This window comes from Lissotriton vulgaris, chromosome 5 (assembly GCF_964263255.1).
Source record: "Lissotriton vulgaris chromosome 5, aLisVul1.2, whole genome shotgun sequence".
Taxonomy (NCBI): Eukaryota; Metazoa; Chordata; class Amphibia; order Caudata; family Salamandridae; genus Lissotriton; species Lissotriton vulgaris.
Genome location: NC_141693.1, coordinates 797,661,507 through 797,680,119, shown reverse-complemented (window position 1 = coordinate 797,680,119; position 18,613 = coordinate 797,661,507). Strand labels below are relative to the sequence as shown.

The 18,613-nt window shown below is 40.8% G+C and overlaps 1 protein-coding gene across 1 annotated transcript in view; it reads right to left on the bottom strand.

Annotated features, from left to right (window-relative positions):
• Window positions 1–7,084: 7,084 nt before the first annotated feature.
• Window positions 7,085–18,613, bottom strand: part of PPA1 (inorganic pyrophosphatase 1) — a 282,780-nt gene continuing 271,251 nt past the window's right edge. Inside the window, exons 10-11 of the mRNA XM_086922264.1 lie at window positions 18,021–18,060; window positions 7,085–7,380 (exon numbers count right to left, since the gene is read on the bottom strand). Of these exons, the coding sequence (XP_086778390.1) occupies window positions 7,349–7,380; window positions 18,021–18,060 (72 nt within the window). The 3' untranslated portion in view covers window positions 7,085–7,348. The remainder of the gene's footprint in view (window positions 7,381–18,020; window positions 18,061–18,613) is intronic.

Here is an 18,613-nt window from a genome sequence, read left to right as displayed (position 1 = left end):
AGTGGCTAGCTGCTTGATCAGCCACTCGATACCCAGAGGCATCTATAAGCTTAGATTCCTTGTCTGGGGAGGTGCATTACCAGAGGTTTGTGAATTGGCCCTTTTGCAAGCATTGGACACCACTAGGGAGTCGAGAGGTAATTGTCCTATGATAAACCCAAGACCAGATGGAGAAGGTTTATATTTTGCATCGACTCTGGGAGTTAAAATACGTGCTCGCACAGGGTCTTTGAAGATGTCATCTGTATGCCTCATCATTCCCTTTAGCATTTGGAGTGTTTGAGTTGACCTGTGTGTGGACCCCAGTGATTTAAATAAAGTCTTCTAAGGACTCTATGTAAGGCCACTCCATGATACTCTGCTGCTCTAGCAAGACGTTCTTGATAAGCCCCATTATCAGCCGGTGGTGATGGCTTTGCAGGGTAAAGTATCCAATGGAGGGTCAATGGTGTAATCATTCCATGGCTCTACAGGCAAATGAGTCTTCTTCATCAATATCATCCCCTTCAGGCTGTGTATGTGGCGATCCCCGAGATATTACGTGTAAGGGATTTAGATTTGGTAAATGTGGAGAAGATGGTGGAGGGAATTGCAGGGCATGATAAGAAGGGCTGGTAGCCATGTCTTTTTTCTTTTTCAAAGGGATTTTATATGTAGGATCCTCTGAAGGAAGTTTGCCTTTGGCTGGTGTTTTAGTAGAAATATGTCCTGTAACAGGATTGATATAAACCTTTTGTTTAGGATCCAATTTAGCCTTAAGGTGGTCTTAAATTGATCTGGGAGGCCCAGAGAGGCTGTTCTTCGATTTCGGCTCCGAGCTAGATTTGCTTTTGGGAGCAGAGGGTTTCACCTCCGAACCAGATCGGTTCTTCGAACCAGAGCGTTTCGGACTCGAAGATGATGTCGGCCGACTCAGTCCTGACTATTTGTTTCGGGCGGAGCCAGGGGGCGGGGCTTTGGAAACATTGTCTCTGTGCCGACCTTGGCCAGAAGGCAGAGGTGTTGCCGTGGCCTTATATTTTTTGGAAAAGGTTTTGGGGGCAAGGGGTCATCAGGACTCAAGGGATCCTGTCCCGGAGGCATGTCTTCGGACTCTAAATCGATCTAGAGCAGGGGTCGCCAAACCAGTCCTGGAGGGCCGGATCCATGCCAGATTTTTAAAATTAATACATGTATCTCAATGAGGATATCCAAAAAATCTGGCATGGATCCGGCCCTCCAGGACCGGTTTGGAGACCCCTGATCTAGAGTAAAGAATCAGACTCTGGAACGGAAAAGGCCACTTCATCTATCACCGACAAAACTTCGACCACTTCCTGCTAGGATTATTCGCCGAAGATATCCGGAATGTGTTGAATGCTTTGGTGTTGAACTTCTAGATCGAGCCAGACGATTGCGTAGAGTTTTCTTGGACCGAAATGATTTACAGGCATCAGTCTTCCTCCTTGTGCTCCGTAGAGAGGCACAAGTTACAAACTTGATGAAGGTCAGTGAGAGGGTAGTTGACATAGTACCGAGGGCCGAACTGAAATGGAGTCTCTTCCATCGGCAGAAGGCTGGACTGACGCGGCTAGGCCCAAGGGCCACAAATGAAGTTTTGGATCGAAGATGGAGAATTTGTTGACAGATTCGATATGCGGAGACAGGGGAAAAACATACCAAAACAACACGGTCAAGGGTAGAGTGGATTTGGCACCAAGGGGAACGCGAAGAACAGTTTCGAAGCAGAGCACAGCAATACACGTCCGAACCCGATGGCGGGAAAAAAAAAAACAATCTCAATGGAGTCGAAGCCAATGCACACTATCACCGAAAGGAGGCTTCACCTTACCTCGTGACTTGAAAGTCTTCTTCAAAGAACAACAACTTGCAAACATCCAGACCCAAAACTAGATGGCAGGAGAATGCAAAGCATGTGTATCTCCAGCACGCATGCCTCGAACATGCCTTTTCAATAGAAAGGTACATCTAACCATATTTAGACAGGTGCAATTGTTACCTGTTTATAATAAATATATATAGGCCATGTTGGTAAAATTAAAGTTATTTAACTATGACAAGAGAACAAAAGGTTAAATTGTGTGCAGTGAGATAAAACCACAATAACTAGGTTTGCAAATATAACCCCAATTCTTGTTCCTATGATGTGATATTAAAATGGAATCAGCATGGATTAAGCTCCGTTCTCCGATCAGATAAACAGCACTTTGGTAAGCCAATGGAATTTTACCTTTGCACCATGATCATAAATATTCACTTGTTCTTAATAACATGTTACTGGATCACATGTCTTTATAAATACTGCATGACAAAAAAGCATAATGTAAACCATACAAGCAGATATGCCATGTGTAATATGCGGTTTAGTACTATTATTAAAGAAGAGGGGAATCATGACCCTCTTGTATCTTTGCCTCTCATGAGACATGGCCCCTCCCCACACTCAATGATAATATAAAGCATTTGCACTGGGTTCATGAAATATGTGCATGTAGTATATAGACAGATGTGCAGTAAGGGGTCATGACCCAAGAGAGGCAAAGCCTTGATAGAACTCCTGCATTCTCTCAAAAACACTAGATTACTTATTATACTTTATGCATTGTATATAGTTTGTCAGTTTTTTTCATGTATACGTATCTTTAAAGATAATCAAAATCAGTTTGCAAAGTATTAATTCACAGAAGGTAAAACATTAAAGAGACCTTGAAAAATAAGGATCAGGACATTGTGTTTAGATAGCTATTGGTTAAGCCTCTCCCTACAGAACTTTGCAAAGGTATTCAGGATGTGTTCTGGGTTCTCCACAATAAAAAGGCCTCAACTACAAAATGTAACTCTTCACCAGCCAGTAAGGATACAGTTTTTACATTTAGACAGGTGTGCAACCAAACTAGTTAATAAAATATGAGAAGTGAGAAGAAAAATGTGCGACTCCCTGGTATACAAGCTTAGGTACATGAAAATAATTAGAGGTTCTCAATCTTATCCCGCTCTGATCTTACAAAGTTGTCCTAATGGAGCCTATCAGACAGTTGGCCAATGGAGACACAGAGTAATCCTCAAGGCACTGAGCATGGAAGACTGCATGAAGGCAACAGAGAGGGCCATTATTGAGACAAACATATTTGAGGACAAAAGACTAGCTAAGTAGATCTGATCTGCGCTCATGTTTTTTTTACAAAACTAGCTTGATAAAGAGGTCACTAATGGACTTTTACAAAGAATCAATTAAGGTATTACGTCTTTAGCTAGTTGGGTTATTATGACAGCCCTTTTTGTACATGCAAAAAACACAGTTGATGGACAGAATGTAGAACAATGTCATACATTCACCCCAGTACAAGGATCTGGGCCTAAATCCATCGTTTTTTTGTACTCCACACCACCCTGGGTTAGACACTGGCTATATGCAAATCAGCTCTGACCCTGTGCCTCATGGGAACAGTCCAGTCTGAACTACCAAGCCAAGGAGTGCAACAAAACGATGGATTTAGGCCCAGACCTTTGTACTGGGGTGAATGTAAGACATTGTTCTGCATTCTGTCCATCAACTGTGTTTTTTGCACTTTTTGTACATGGGCACTAGTACTGTTAAAGCCAACTTGCAAGAGTAGTAGCCCCAGTGGCTACGGTACTGGCCAAACTTTTCAAGAATGAATAGCATTTCTCTTCATAAAACAGTTCAATGTGCTGCTCATGAAGACCTATTTATTACTGAATTTGCAACTCATAGTCAGCTATGTTCTTGAGGGTCAATGAAAGTACACCTGAGACAAGTAGTTCGTGGCTGTCCTTGGTGGATACACTAAGTGTGGAAATCCTCATAAAAGGCTTAAAAGAACATGAATTAATCATCATCCCCGATATGAACTTCTGGTTTATTTGCCTCTGTGTGATGCACAATAGAAACTATTTTCCAGAAAGATCTTCGGTCATTAGCCCAGAGAGCCTTCAATAAATTTGGAATTTTTACAGTTCTGGCCAATTTTACCTTTTTAATGGTACTCAAACTCTTGAAATTATTATTCACCGAGCAACTACAACTTCAATGGCCAGATTCTCCTCAGCTTTTATTGTCCTAAAGCACTCAGCCTTCACAAGACAACACTCCTTTTTCAACCATGACCCAGGCTTGTTGCTTACAGAACTTACAACGTATGTGGTTTTGTAAAAGAATGCCTCCAAATTACAGTAGTTTGTATGTATAATGGGATCCAGACAATCTGCAGCTTTGTAGAAGAAAAAAGTTGCCCAGCTCTTAGGGTATTAGGCCCAAACAATTGGCCAACACCATCGATAAATCTTTTGTTTCCCGTTTAAGGTAGGGACAGTTATTGGCAATTGTAACTGTCACAGAGGATATAAGAACAAAAAGATCCAAGTGTTTTTAGGCATTTTCTATACTTCAAGTTATCGCCGTGTCTCTCACTTAATGCCATTTCTCAATACTCAAATAATCAAACTAGAACGCTCTCTTGCTCTAAGGTTAGGATTCAAGAATGAGTCTGCTGCTTGTGTTGTACCATAAAAAGCACTCAGACAAATGCTTAATCAGTAAAAAAACAAAACACAAAAAAAAACCCAAAAACAAACAAAAAAACCCCGAACAAGAGAACTAGAAAACATAAGGCCAATCACAGAAGCCAGTCTACTAGACTGCAGAGTACAGTGGTTTCAGAATACCATGGCTCACTAGTTGAGTTTCCATCCAAGACCTCTTTACTACAAAAACCTTATATTTTGTACCTTTACCTCTCTCCTGCATGGACCTAATTATCCCTGTATTCGCCCTTTGTCCCATTTTTCCTATCTTATCCATCCTTCTTCGTATTCGCCCTTCTGCCTCTCTTGCCATTGAATATAGTGGAATGAGGAAATAGAACACCTGCTCCCTAAAATAAAGCTGGTTACACCACATGTACAAATAAAAGAAGCACTACCATGGCCCACGACTAGGGCACGGAACAGCTATGTGCGCCGATGCTTAACAAAACGTTCTGGTGCATAGTAACTGGAGTTGAAAGGGACTTAGGATCTTCCTCCTCTGCCTTAGATACAGCAAAAATTATCCAAAGGTCTTAATCTGAAGATTGAGCTCCCTCCTACCAATATAAACAACTTTACTTCAAAGGATTCTGAATTGTCAATATTTTAGGGTGTCCGGTTTTAATTTAGAACACGTTAAATCAGTGGATTTCAAACTTTTTAATGCTGCACCCTGCCCACCCCCCCAAAGGAAATAAAATAAATCATTTGGACCCCCCCTTTAAAATGTTTACCACTATTTTATTACACTAACAATGTTTAAATAGGTCTAGGCTTATTTCAACATTGCAGGCAAGTTCTGTTACCATTTTAAAATGAATCACACATGATTGCCATACATACTATATGGGTAAGGTAGGCCAAACTAACCCGTAGAAGTATCCACAGTGTGATTATTAGAAATGGGAGTGGGGGGTTAAAGAAGATTTGGAGTCCCTTCCCTTTTGACACCTTCTCTCAGCCAGGATAGAAGTGACAAGAGGTTAAAGATGACCCATTACAGAGCGCCTTACTGCTGCTCATTTATTTCCGCTGAAAACAAAGCACTGCTGTCAATATAATGCCACCTTTGGCCATAGCCTGGTGCCCCCTGCCTGGTCTCACTTGAAGCCTCCCTTGGGGGTTCCACCCCGTTAAATAAACTGCCTAGTTCCTGGGGGAATATGAAGGTGCTGTTGGTAGGTCAGATGAATTTATCTGACTTTTAAGGGTTAGATTGGGTCACTTATTAGCCAAATTCCTGACAGAACATCCCTATTACTTGTTTTAGTCTCCAGGTTAAAAGTGGAACGGACCTGTAACAACCGGGCTATTGTGGGCCATGTATTCTGGAGCAGACACACGCTGGCGGTTCTTATAGAATACAACAATTACTATCCTTCAAATTTGAGATCATGCTTACAATATTCAATTGGTAGGTTAGGATTATTGGTTTATTCAGAACCCAGCGACCAGAGCTGTGGCCAACATTACTAAAAAGGGGCATGTTTACTTCAACCTTCAAAAATTCATTGGTTCCCAAAAGTAACAGGGAGTGCAATTTAAGAAATTTGTATTTACTCACAAATTAATTTTTGCTAACTCCCTTAATTATTTAAAAGCTTTGATCCAACAGAACAAACATAAGTCTAGAGAGATCTATCTAAATCAACAAAACGTTTCTACTAGTGCTGTAAGAAGGCAGTGGCTCCCCGTTTCACAGCCTTCACTTTCTGGAACGAGTCACTGCATAATTAAATTATAAAGAATCTCTCTTCATGTTACAGTCAGCCATCCTCTCGTACCACTTCAAGTAGTGTTCTGAAGTGTAACATGGATAAGTTTGCTTGTAATGAAATTAATCCGATTAGCTGCACCAACAGTAGCCCAAAGAGCTAGCATAACCATAACTAACCTAATCCCCAGCAGGTGAGGAGCCAGAATGCTAAATAATACAGTTTCTAATGACAGAGGTAGATGGGTTTGGGGGGTGAGGGCCTAGGAAGGTGCACTTTCTCTTCTGAGCCAGCTACGCCCATACAAATGGCCACAAAACAGCAACATCACTGTATCTACATGGAATCTGTAACAAGGGAAGTAAATTCAGGTACCAGAATGCATAAAATGACACTATGCACAGAAGCGGGGGGACTAAAAAACAGTAGCTTCAAAGAACAGTTGAATGGCAAGATACCTCCAGAGCACCTTTAAATTATGTGCAAATTAAATGGTAAAAAACACAGAGTTAACAGTCACTGACTACTAAGCCTGGTGAAAGCTGCAGCCATTATATAGGCAAGAATATGTTCGAGACATGAGCACTTCATTTATTAGGGATTTGCAGAGTGAGTTCTAGCAAGTCGGTGGTCCTGAACATCATTACGCAATAAAAACTTACATAGTAGAGCACAATTTCTTTGGGTTGAACTAATAGAGTCTACAAAAGTCCTACTTCGCTATTTAGTTTAAAAATTAACAGTTACCTGAATAATTCCAATCTATGTAGTACACATTAAGTACCAGATTCTTTCAGAAACAGATTGAAAAAGGACTAAAATGTATTTGAAAATATTTTATTAGTGATATCCAAGCTATACAATAGGATTGTATTTGCATCTTTAACTCACACACAATCATACAAGTATTCTCTCTAAATTCTGTCGTTTTGTTGAAATCCACATTGGTTTTGTTGAGTTGATACGTTTGAAGCAAAACGCAGAACCTAGTCTGATCTAGTAGCGATATTTCTTATTTATGCTACTCCAATTGCATTATTCTGATGAGTGTCATAAGATAAATGCTGTACCGCAACTGATGCAAATTAGTTCTTCTGGTAATAGTACCACTTGTCCACTGCATTCATGTAAGGGAAAAAGAGAGGGAGAGATCAGTGAAAAGGGTTATAATCACATATTCAGAATGAACATAAACTTCCATTGATATCAGTATTAAGATGATCTTTATAACTGTTTAACAATCCTGTACTGTTGAATCCTGTGGCTGGTCATAATGAAAGAAATACAGTGATGTAGTAATTATTAAACAGTTTAGAGTAAGTGAGAATCCACACTAAACTGTGCTCCAGGGATCTAGTTTGGATAAATATTCTGTCTAAATGAAAGAATTGGTCAGAGGGTGCCCCCTTAAATGTTCTATACTTTTCAATGTGTTAGCAACTAATAAGAAAAAATGAGGTGGGTGGATTCCATATATTACACTGCAGGCACAAACCACAATTAGTGCAATTCCAGTCCCTTTGAAATGCCATATGTTAGAACTCAAATGAGTAACAATTTACTTACTGTATATTACTTTATCTTAGGTGGTGCAAAGATCAAAGCTCTACAGGTAACAAATATTCTAATAATTTGCATGACTCCCACCATATTATAAGCAACTGGACTCAGAAAAAAATAAGTTCATTGTAGCTTTTTAGAATGTTGTAACCTCATCTTTCTTACTTTGCCCATGCTCAGATGTGCCTAAGCCAACAGTCTTTCACAGCAAGACAAGGAGCAATGTTTTGATTTTTTTTATTGATCTGGTGAGTGGTTTAACATGTCAAAATCCCCGACAGAGTGTCTGAGCGGTTTACATGGTCATATCAAGTGTTTAACCTTCCAAGATGAAGGTGTACACAAGTTTTATTTATTTTTTTAAACATAGAAATTTAATCAGAGAAGTTATATGGATAAATTAGCGAGGGCAACGAAATGTGAATGGAACAAAAAGCTAACGGTTGTGGGTTTACACGGAATTTGAAGAGTAGATGTCCACATGATAATTCAAACCGTAGGAGAGGGAACAGTAAGACAACATAAATAAGTTAACTTCTTCCAAATTTAGTCACCACAAAAATACATAAAATGACTGTTCCCAGGCAGGGTAGCTTTTATGAGAAGAAAGGAAATTTAGCATGAAAAACAAAAGAAAATCAGAGAACAAGGTTGCAATGATCTCAGATGTGTCAAGCTAGGCACAAGGGGGCCTTAGGAGGGGCCAGTGTACTATACTATACATATATTTGTGTGGATAACTTATGAGGCGGATCAATGAACGGCTGGCTGAGAAGTGTAGTGCACTGACTAGCTAGCTGGATTTGACCGAGTGAAGTCCATGTGACTGGTCATGTGATATGGGAGGCACCACTAGGATAGTGTTATCCCACTCCGCCACTGCTCTGGGTTATCCCAGATTGTGTTTTAGGCACCTGACTGCGTCACCTCTGCCTAAGCACTTTACCTCAAGGGAAAGAGAGAAAGGCTGGGTCCTGTCTCTGACCGGCTGGACCACTCTTTTATAACAAACACAAGAAAGTGCCGGACAGTCTGGATAGATGCAAACAAATGCGCGCCTAGTATAAGTAATTACTAGGTGGACAACCCGTTAGTGATTGATCACTTATATTTTATGGAAAAGTTTTTGAAACGTTTTTTGGCATCAAAGAGTGCACACCACATTCACAAAAAGTACACAAATGCATTGAAACCAAAATACAGTACATAACATTATAACAAACACATACAATGATTATGATTACAATAAACAACTGTGCTATGCCTCAAATTGTAGTGTTATACTGAGGCACCAATCCTGAATTATACATGAACAAGTGGACAGAGAAATGAAATACTAGCCTACTTGTATCCACCACCCTGGACACGTGTTAGTTTAGACATATGGTGCAAAAATAGGAACACACAAAAAACTAAGTAGACATGTGGAATTTGTGCGAATTCTGTTCCTATTGTGCCCTAATATTCGCAGTGTCTGGGTGGAGCTGGACGCCGACGCGTTTCGAACCCATAGAATAAGTAGAGGGTTCTCCTCAGGACAAGGATTGGGGGTCGTTGTTTCTTAGACTTGCAATGTCAGGAAACTCTCTGTGGGTTTTCCTTGGTGGATACACCACTATGAAGTGGGAGGGGTGCCGCCGCTGAAGTTCGGAAAATTTTGCTCGATTGAATCGATCTCCACACCAAACACCCAAGCTTCGCTGAAAAGGTCGCGCTACCTTTTCAGCGAAGCTTGGGTGTTTGGTGTGGAGATCGATTCAATCGAGCAAAATTTTCCGAACTTCAGCGGCGGCCGCCGCTCGAGTTCGTGCAGAGTAAAGAACGTCTACCTATCAAGGCATAATCCTTGTTACTCCTGATTTAACGCACACCGGCACCCCTCCCACTTCATAGTGGTGTATCCACCAAGGAAAACCCACAGAGAGTATTAGGGCACAATAGGAACAGAATTCGCACAAATTCCACATGTCTACTTAGTTTTTTGTGTGTTCCTATTTTTGCACCATATGTCTAAACTAACACGTGTCCAGGGTGGTGGATACAAGTAGGCTAGTATTTCATTTCTCTGTCCACTTGTTCATGTATAATTCAGGATTGGTGCCTCAGTATAACACTACAATTTGAGGCATAGCACAGTTGTTTATTGTAATCATAATCATTGTATGTGTTTGTTATAATGTTATGTACTGTATTTTGGTTTCAATGCATTTGTGTACTTTTTGTGAATGTGGTGTGCACTCTTTGATGCCAAAAAACGTTTCAAAAACTTTTCCATAAAATATAAGTGATCAATCACTAACGGGTTGTCCACCTAGTAATTACTTATACTAGGCGCGCATTTGTTTGCATCTATCCAGACTGTCCGGCACTTTCTTAAGCACTTTACCTCAGCAGTGCCTTCCAGAGATCAGACTGGGAGGGAATTCCAGGACACTGATGGATTGCTTTACAGGGTCATAGAATGCACTATAGACCCAATTGGTTTTGGGTTGGGGTACCAACCCTAAAATGAAGATTATGAGCAACGGAAAAGTGTTTTCTGCCTGTCAGGCTTGTGACCAGATTGCACACAATGTTCCAGAATGTCTGGAGTGCTCTGCATGTCCAGGTTTTTTTAAAAACACTGTTTCATTTACTTTACATCTAGGGCAATTTTAGATACACTGGTAAATAACCTACACTGGTAAACAACCTATGTAATATGGGGAGCATAAGATACACGCAATGTACGTGGTCGAACTGCAGTAGTTTAAGATATGCATTCCTGGATACTCTAGATGTTTGGCAACGAATCATGGACCAGCTCCAGTTAGAGAGCTTTATTTGAAAATCTAGACTCCCCTTATTTTAGGAGCTGTTAGATCTGTCCCCCAAACCCTCTGAGAGCACACTGTATATGCTTTTAATTGTAGGTCATAAGAACCCCATGGCAACAGTATATGTAAGAGTGGTCTATCTTAGTCTCTTCTTCAGATCTACCCCATGCGGCACCTACTGCCCTGCAATGGTCATGAGGGCCCTTGAGTCAAACAGCGGACCTACATGTATGACAGCAGCTCCCAGCCAGTGCATTATCTTAACTACCAACCCTGTCTTCCAGAGCCTGAGTCTGGCTAGGTACCACAGCGGCAATCCTAGTGAGCATACTGCCCGGTGATACGAACACTGAAGGTACCCGAGCGAACGGAAACATACCTCCTGGAGAAAAGGAGCTACTCTGGCATGACGGCAGTTGCCCAATAGATGTTCACAAACAGCCTCACCCCACAGATAATCTAGGTAGCTACATCTGGAGAAGCATTTGGGGAGACCCAGGCCATGCCCCATTGAAGCTGTGATGCTAGATAATAGAACTCAAAATTCCAGTGCCCCCGGCCGCCCTCAGTCTATCGGTAGAAATAACTTCGAGCCACGCTGTTTTTACCCATGCTCCACACCAGCGCTTTCAACCAGCTACTAAGAACTTGAAAAAATGAGTCTGTGTAGAGGTAGGTTAAAAAGCAGGTACAGGGGAAGCGGTAAAGCCACCACCTTGGGCAGTGCAATAGGTTCTAGCAGTAACAGAAGTAGGTTCTTCCAAAACACAGATGCTGAGAGATAAGAGCCTTTTCAAGATTTCCGGTGTTAACATAGCGTTGGTGTCTAAATACATTAACCCCAAGGTAATTGAAGGTGTGTGGCTTAACGGGCAGATAAGGGACACCTTTTTTATGAAGCATTTAAATGCAAATATCCTTCGAGCGGAAGATACAGAATTTGATCCTTTTGACTAACAGACTAGATATTTTACCAAAAGTTTGAAGAGTCCTTCGCGCTACCCCAAGCCTGTGGTCAAGTCAGCTAGATACATCAATACATCATCAGCATACAAGGAGATGGAGAGCCTTTGGCTCTATTTGCTAGATGCTACTAGCGAACTGCTCCACTGCGAGAGCGAAGAGGAGTGAGGAAAACGAGTAGCCTTGCCTAGTGCCCCTGTGAATCTGCCAGGAGTCAGAAAACTCCTTCAAGGTCCAGACTTTTCTCCTGGGTCTATGTACAGGCCCCTAATCCAGGACAATATAACATCCTAAAAAAACTATGTTGCTACAAAACTGCCACAAATATGTTCAGGACAGATTAACAAAATGCTTTTTCCGTGTCAATGGACAGCTTTATCGTATGAATATGATCTACTGATATCCAGTCAAGGACATGAAACAACCTAGTGATACTGGAGGTCATGCTTCTATCTAGAACAAATCTATTTTGATCTGGACGAACCGGGTTTGTAAGAGCATGCTGAAACCAGTATGCAATAATTTTCTGCAAAATCTTACAATCTAGGTTCAAGATAGATAATAAGCGATATGAATCACGCTCAAGCGAGTCACTTCCAGGTTTGGGCAGCATAACAATACGTGCTCAAAAGATTTAGTATTTAACAAATGAAATAAACTTATGGTTTATTTCAACAATAACATTTGAAGAGACAATTGTCCACTTATAGTTTGGTAGATGCAATTTTTTTAGATGGGTCAAAATATCTGTGAATGACATTTTAACCGGGAAAAAACACTTTACAAATGTTTTCTTCTGAATAGGACAATGAGAGGAGCAAATCACATGCTATTAAATCTTGCAGAAAAAAAATAACTACATGCTTTGCCACAGTTAGCATTTCAGGGAAAAAGGTTTACAGGATGAATACTGCGTACATAAGACCTCCCTGAAAAGATTGCAGAGATAAAGACCAAACAGTCCTTTGTTCAACTGCATGTCAGGTCACAGTCAATGGAAATCCTTGTTTGTTTTAGCTAGCCAGAAAACATTAAGGGATTCTTACCTAAAACTTTAAACAATATAGTTGTGCACATTTCATGAGCCCAACATTTTGGATGTGTCTTTGTGGCTCAGAAGCTCAGTGTTGTAAAGATGTGCACAAACAACTGAAATCTAATATGATCTGCCCCAGATGAAAACAGTCTTTCAAGGCAAATGTGATCTCACTGGTGGTTGTCACAATAAGGTAGATGTCTCCAGGTCTAGTACCACCAAGAATCCCCTTCCTGAAGCAAAGTGATGTCTGTAGGGTGACCATTTGGAAGGATTGCACCTTTAACAATCTGTTTATTTCACATTTAGATGGACATCCAGATGATAGTAATTTGACAAATTCTCTAGGTTTACCCTTAGTAACCTATTTAAAAGCTATTTTCGCAGAATTCAAATGTGCTTTACGTTTTCCCTCTTTGGAGGCTTAGTGGGAAAATGTTTGATAAATTCTACTTATTGGCCTGACTGAATAATACTCAAACTGCCAAACAACGTGTTGGCAAGCATCCTGAAGTGACATGGCCTTGGAAGCTTCGATCATTGTTATGGCCATAGTAAGTCTATTCCTTAAAAAAAGACATACAGCCTCTTCAGCAGGAGCAGGAAGACTTTCAACACAGCATTCACCTCCAAAGGTTTATTAGTAGTGAGATATATTAGACTTGTCCCAAAATGATAATTTGATGAAGGGGCATTCCATGGGAAAATAGCCCCAACATTCCAGATGGAGCAAGAATTGGGTATGAGGTGGAATGGAAGACCTCAGATTGATCTTCCTGCATTTGGTACCAGAGCTCTGCTGAGATCTTGGTATGTTTTTTAAAGAGAACAAGGGTCCTCAGGGAATGAAATAGACAGACAAATAAACATATAGACCACGATAAGTACTATAGTTCAGCTTCCCAGCCCAGCCGGGCGGGGAATATTTAATTTTTAAGTTTAAAAGGAATCGGATTGACCAAGAGAAGATCATATACAAAGAGTTAGATAGGGCACAATCCTGTACCTATCCCGAAAAATAGAAAAACCCTTAGATTAAGGAAAGAAAATACATTGAAAGAAGTTTTAACAGGCAAGAAGAGTTTGAGCCAATTGTCGCTTGCAAATTAATAAACAATCATAGCAAGTCTCGACATACAGTGTATACAGAATAATATACAATTGAATTTCATGAAACACTGTTTTTTAAGCATCAATGTTTCGATCCCTTGGCTCCTAATGAACCGGGATCATCATCAGGACTGTATTAATCACTGCCTGTTTCCAATACGAACGCCTGCCAAGGTACAAGGGTTGGCTTGGTCAGGCGCTGTTAGACGTAAGGGAAACTGTCAAGTGCCCAGGATTAGAGGTGCCTTAGCAGGACGAGTGCGGTTGTGAGGCCGTGAAATCACGAGTCTTTTTCCTGTAGGGGCTCGTTGCTCCTTGGATTATGTAGCCGCTTGGGTCAGCGGTCTCGAGTGCTTGCTCCACATTGGCATCGACGGTCGGTGAGAGGTACGGCCGTGAAATCACGAGTCTTTCTTCGTGCGGGGGCTCGTAGCTCCTTGGATTATAAAGCCGCTTGAGTCAGCGGTCTCTGCTTACTCCACGGTGGGATCGGCGGTGGGTAGGAGGTGGAGACACGATGGTCTCGCTGTTAATCTCCGACAGCGTGAATCCGCTGTGAGATCTTGGTATGTGGTACAAAATAAATGCCAGATGCCTGCAGTTCAGTAAGCCTCTTGACCAGGCTTTTACATCTTGTTTGTATGTAAATAAAAACTTCCTGCTTTGTTGATGGCTACTTACGTCTTTGGAAGGGGGGATTTGACTAATACTGTCCCTATGACTGGAATACAGGAATAAAAAAGGAAATAATTTGGACAGTTCGCTGCAAACCTCTGCGTGCACAGGGTCTCATGTTTGCATTATTGCAAACTTTGCACCCTCTCAAGATACCACTCAAATGAAATAGTTTTCTAGGTAGAAGTAGTACTGAATAGTTGGCAGACACAGGAAGGCTGATTTTAAAAAGAACACGTTAGGTAGCATAGAGACCAGTTAGACCAGTGATTGGCAGATCATAGAGCCACTGACTAATTAGGCGAAGAATCAAGGTGTTACACTGGTTGGAAATGGTGCTCTATTTTCACTGAAGGGAAACATTTGATTTTATTCCTTACTGCGCCTCTTCCCAGAAGTACTTTAGCATGAGGTTTTGCTCTAAAGCTAAATAACTTGCTCCCATTCTCTGGCCTCATTTTGGTGTTTGCTCTCAATCCCTGCAAAGGTGTTGGGGTGTAGAAAATAGTGTGTACATGGATATACAAATACACAGTGGTAGTCAGCACTGTGGTTATGGCTTATTTGGGGTTTCCATTGAATCAGCATTTTTTTATTTGCCTATACAGCTTTTGACTTGTGGATACATTTGCATGTAAACTGGCAACCTACTTAATATTGGATATTTGTTTTAATAAAACGCAGCATGTGCGCTAGTGTCTGCAAGGATAAGAAAATGCTCCATAGGATAAGACTACTGACATGGCGATTGAAATAACCATGTTTTCAGGTGTTTTCTGAAAGTCTGATTCGACTGGCCTCTAAGATGTATGGGTAGCTGATTCCGGAGCTTGAAGGTGAAGTATATTAAGCTTCTACTGCCTCAAGAGGCAGAAAGGATTCTGGGTACCCTGACCGTTTTGTACGTTAATCACCTGATGCATCTTCTGTGGGTGTGTCAAGAGAATTTGTTCTTTAGATGATCTGGACCAGTGCGATGGAGTATTTTGTATGTGGTACAGAGTGCCTTGAAAGCCACTCTTTTTATCGTGAGCCAATGAAGCATCTCCAGAAGCCTTAGAGACCAAGTCACATTTCCTGATAGTTTAATAAGCCACGCAGCAGCATTCTAAACTCTGTAGTTTAAGTAATCCCTTCTGCATGCCCTGATAAAGGGTGTTACAGTAATCTGATCTTGATAAGACCAGGGGGATGATAACTTTTCTGCGGCTCAAATCAAACAAAGGTCACGATTTTCCTAACAATAGTTAGCTGGTAAAAGCAGTAAGAGACCAGTTTATTGGTCTGTTCGTGAAAGTGAGTTTAGCATCAAATTATCCCAAGGCTTCTCACTTTAGGAACTGGGGTGGGAAGAACACCCAAGGTCTGAGGCCACCAGGAATCATTCCAGAAAGAGTGTCCCAGCTAAATAGAAGAACCTCCGTTTTTCCGGAGTTCAGTTCGAGGCAGTGGCTGCTCATCCAACCGACCACCGCTCTCAAACAGCTATTAAACCGATGCACCATCTCCTCGATGTTACTGGCGACAGACACTGCAATTTGCATGTCATCAGCACAGGAGAAGGTAGAGAAACCAAAGGATCTGATAGGTTTTGCATGGGGGCCACGTAACTATTAAATAGGTTTGGGCTGAGCGATGACCCTTGTGGGACACAAAGTGGCTAGAAGAAAGGACTGAAGATCAAGTGCCCTGGCAAGACTAATTGCTCTCTTTCCGAGAGGAAGGAGCATAAGAGATCATATGTCAGTACGCCAAATCCTAAATCAGCTAATCTCCGCTTCTGGATATCATGGCTCACTGTATAAAAGGCTACAAATTGACCCAATAGGACCACCACAGCCTTACCACCATTGTCCATGATGTTCCGAATCTCCTCTGCAAGTACCACCAATACCGTCTCAGAACAGTGAGCCTTTCTGAAGCCAAACTGGGCTCTATCCAGAATCTCGTTGCGACTGAGATATTCTATGACTGCAAGGTTCATGTGTTTCTCTAATATTTCTGCGGGTAGGTGAAGGCGTAAAATGGGACGATAGTTCTTCTCTTCATTAGGGTCCACTGTGTTTTTTTTTTTTAGTAAAGGCAGGACGGAAGCTTTATTCCAGTCTAGTGGAAAAATGCCTGTGTTGATCATATGATGTAAATGTGTGGTGAGGGGAGAGGTCACCATCCCTCAATCTCCTGGAGAATTCTGGGCGGGCAATGGTCTGATGAGGCACTTGATTTAGTCTGTTTGATAAGTTCCAACACTCATTAGTGAGAGAGGGGAAAACTGAGGAGCTTCAGGTCATTCAGCTCTATGAAATCATTCTCAACGTAGAGGGTGTTAGGGTTTGTAGTGTCCTTGAAATCCTCAAATAGTCTCAACTTTTTAAATTTTTTTTAATTGCCCTAAGTTGTTACAAAGCTTTAGACTGGGCATTAAAGAGCTACTAACAGATAGACAAGAGCTCCAGAACGCGCTTGAAAAGCTTTTTGGGTGAATGTTTTGCCATATTAATTTTTTCTGATTAAAAATTACACTTTGTCTTTAATCATGATTTTATTACTCTGAATCAGTGGTTTATATTTGATTTTTTAGTCTGTGGAGCACTTACCCCTCCAGACTCTTTCCTGTTTTCTACAGTTCTTTATCATTTCCCTGAACGTAGAGGCAAACCGTGGTGCTGAAGCAAGCATTCTAAAACATTTGACGGATTTAGCAGGAGCCAGTTTATTAGCTGCTAAATGGATCCACTCTGCATAGCAGACTGTGGCTAAATTAGGATCATCCATCAAGGATGGTTGGGAGGATTTCAGGAAATTAGTCCACTACTTTTCGGCATGCCAAGTTGGGGAGGGTTGTGTTTGTGGGATACTGGCAACATGCCTGAAAATAGGGATTTCTATATCTGCCATTCAACATTTTGCTCATATCTACAACTGTTGAAAGGATTTACACCAGATTTGGTGTGAAAGAAAAACTTTACTCAGGAAGAGTGTTTTTAATTGGGGGGGGGGGGGGGCTTTGGTGTAAATCTGTAAGATGTAGGAGTTTAAAAAAGTCTGACTCCGCTTAACAGGATTAAACTTGTGTATATCTCTGCAGTCTTAACTGGAAATCCATAACTCGAGAATTCAGCCAATCACATTTTGAATTGTTTGTTTTAAATTATTTATTTATAAAATTTCATTTAACAGAATATGATTGGTCGGATTAGCTCTACAGTGTTTTCTTCACCATCTTGAAACTCCGACTTGCGAGTTTCACTCTAATTAAACAACAAAGGGTGGACGCTGTGTGCTATGAAGTGCATTTTCAGTGTTCATAACCATAACTGGTGAATTAAAATTATTTATTTATAAAATTTCATTTAACAGAATATGATTGGTCGGATTAGCTCTACAGTGTTTTCTTCACCATCTTGAAACTCCGACTTGCGAGTTTCACTCTAATTAAACAACAAAGGGTGGACGCTGTGTGCTATGAAGTGCATTTTCAGTGTTCATAACCATAACTGGTGAATTAAAAAAAAAACACTGGAGTGAGGGAGAAGAGACTTTCCCTTTTACAATAACTAAAATGCTGCTAATTTGGAAGCTGCATCCTTTTCTTACCTTCTGGTGGGATTTCATTAGAATTACCACACTCTGGCACCTGAAACAGAATGACAAATTATGAGCACTTTATTTCATATACTCAACTCGCATCCAAAACACCGAAGGCAAAACACAGATTTGTATTTTTTTTACCCAACATGAAAGGTTCATACCCAAATTATTATAGACTACAGGATTTTGATTTTGGCGGATGAGTTATTTCGTCACAATGGAGATGGATATCCAGTCTGCCGAAATCCCACAGAACATCATGGGAATTATATTTCGGCAGACGGGATATCAGTCACTGTTGTGACGGAGTAACCAGTCTGCAAAGATCTAAATCAGGCCCAAAGGCAGTTTAAGTATTGAGGATTTACATAAAACAGCACACCCTCAAATTCTCTCTAGGGCAGTACCAAACTGGATTTAATGTGCTTAAAAACAAAAAGATACAGCATTTAACTATACACAAAAGAGTATATACACACCAATACTTATACTATACAAACCAGAATTGTATCACACTGAAATGCACCAAAATAAGAAATCTTAAATACATAGGAATGTATATCAAACAAATTTCAATAAAAATGCCTTCCTTTTTCATC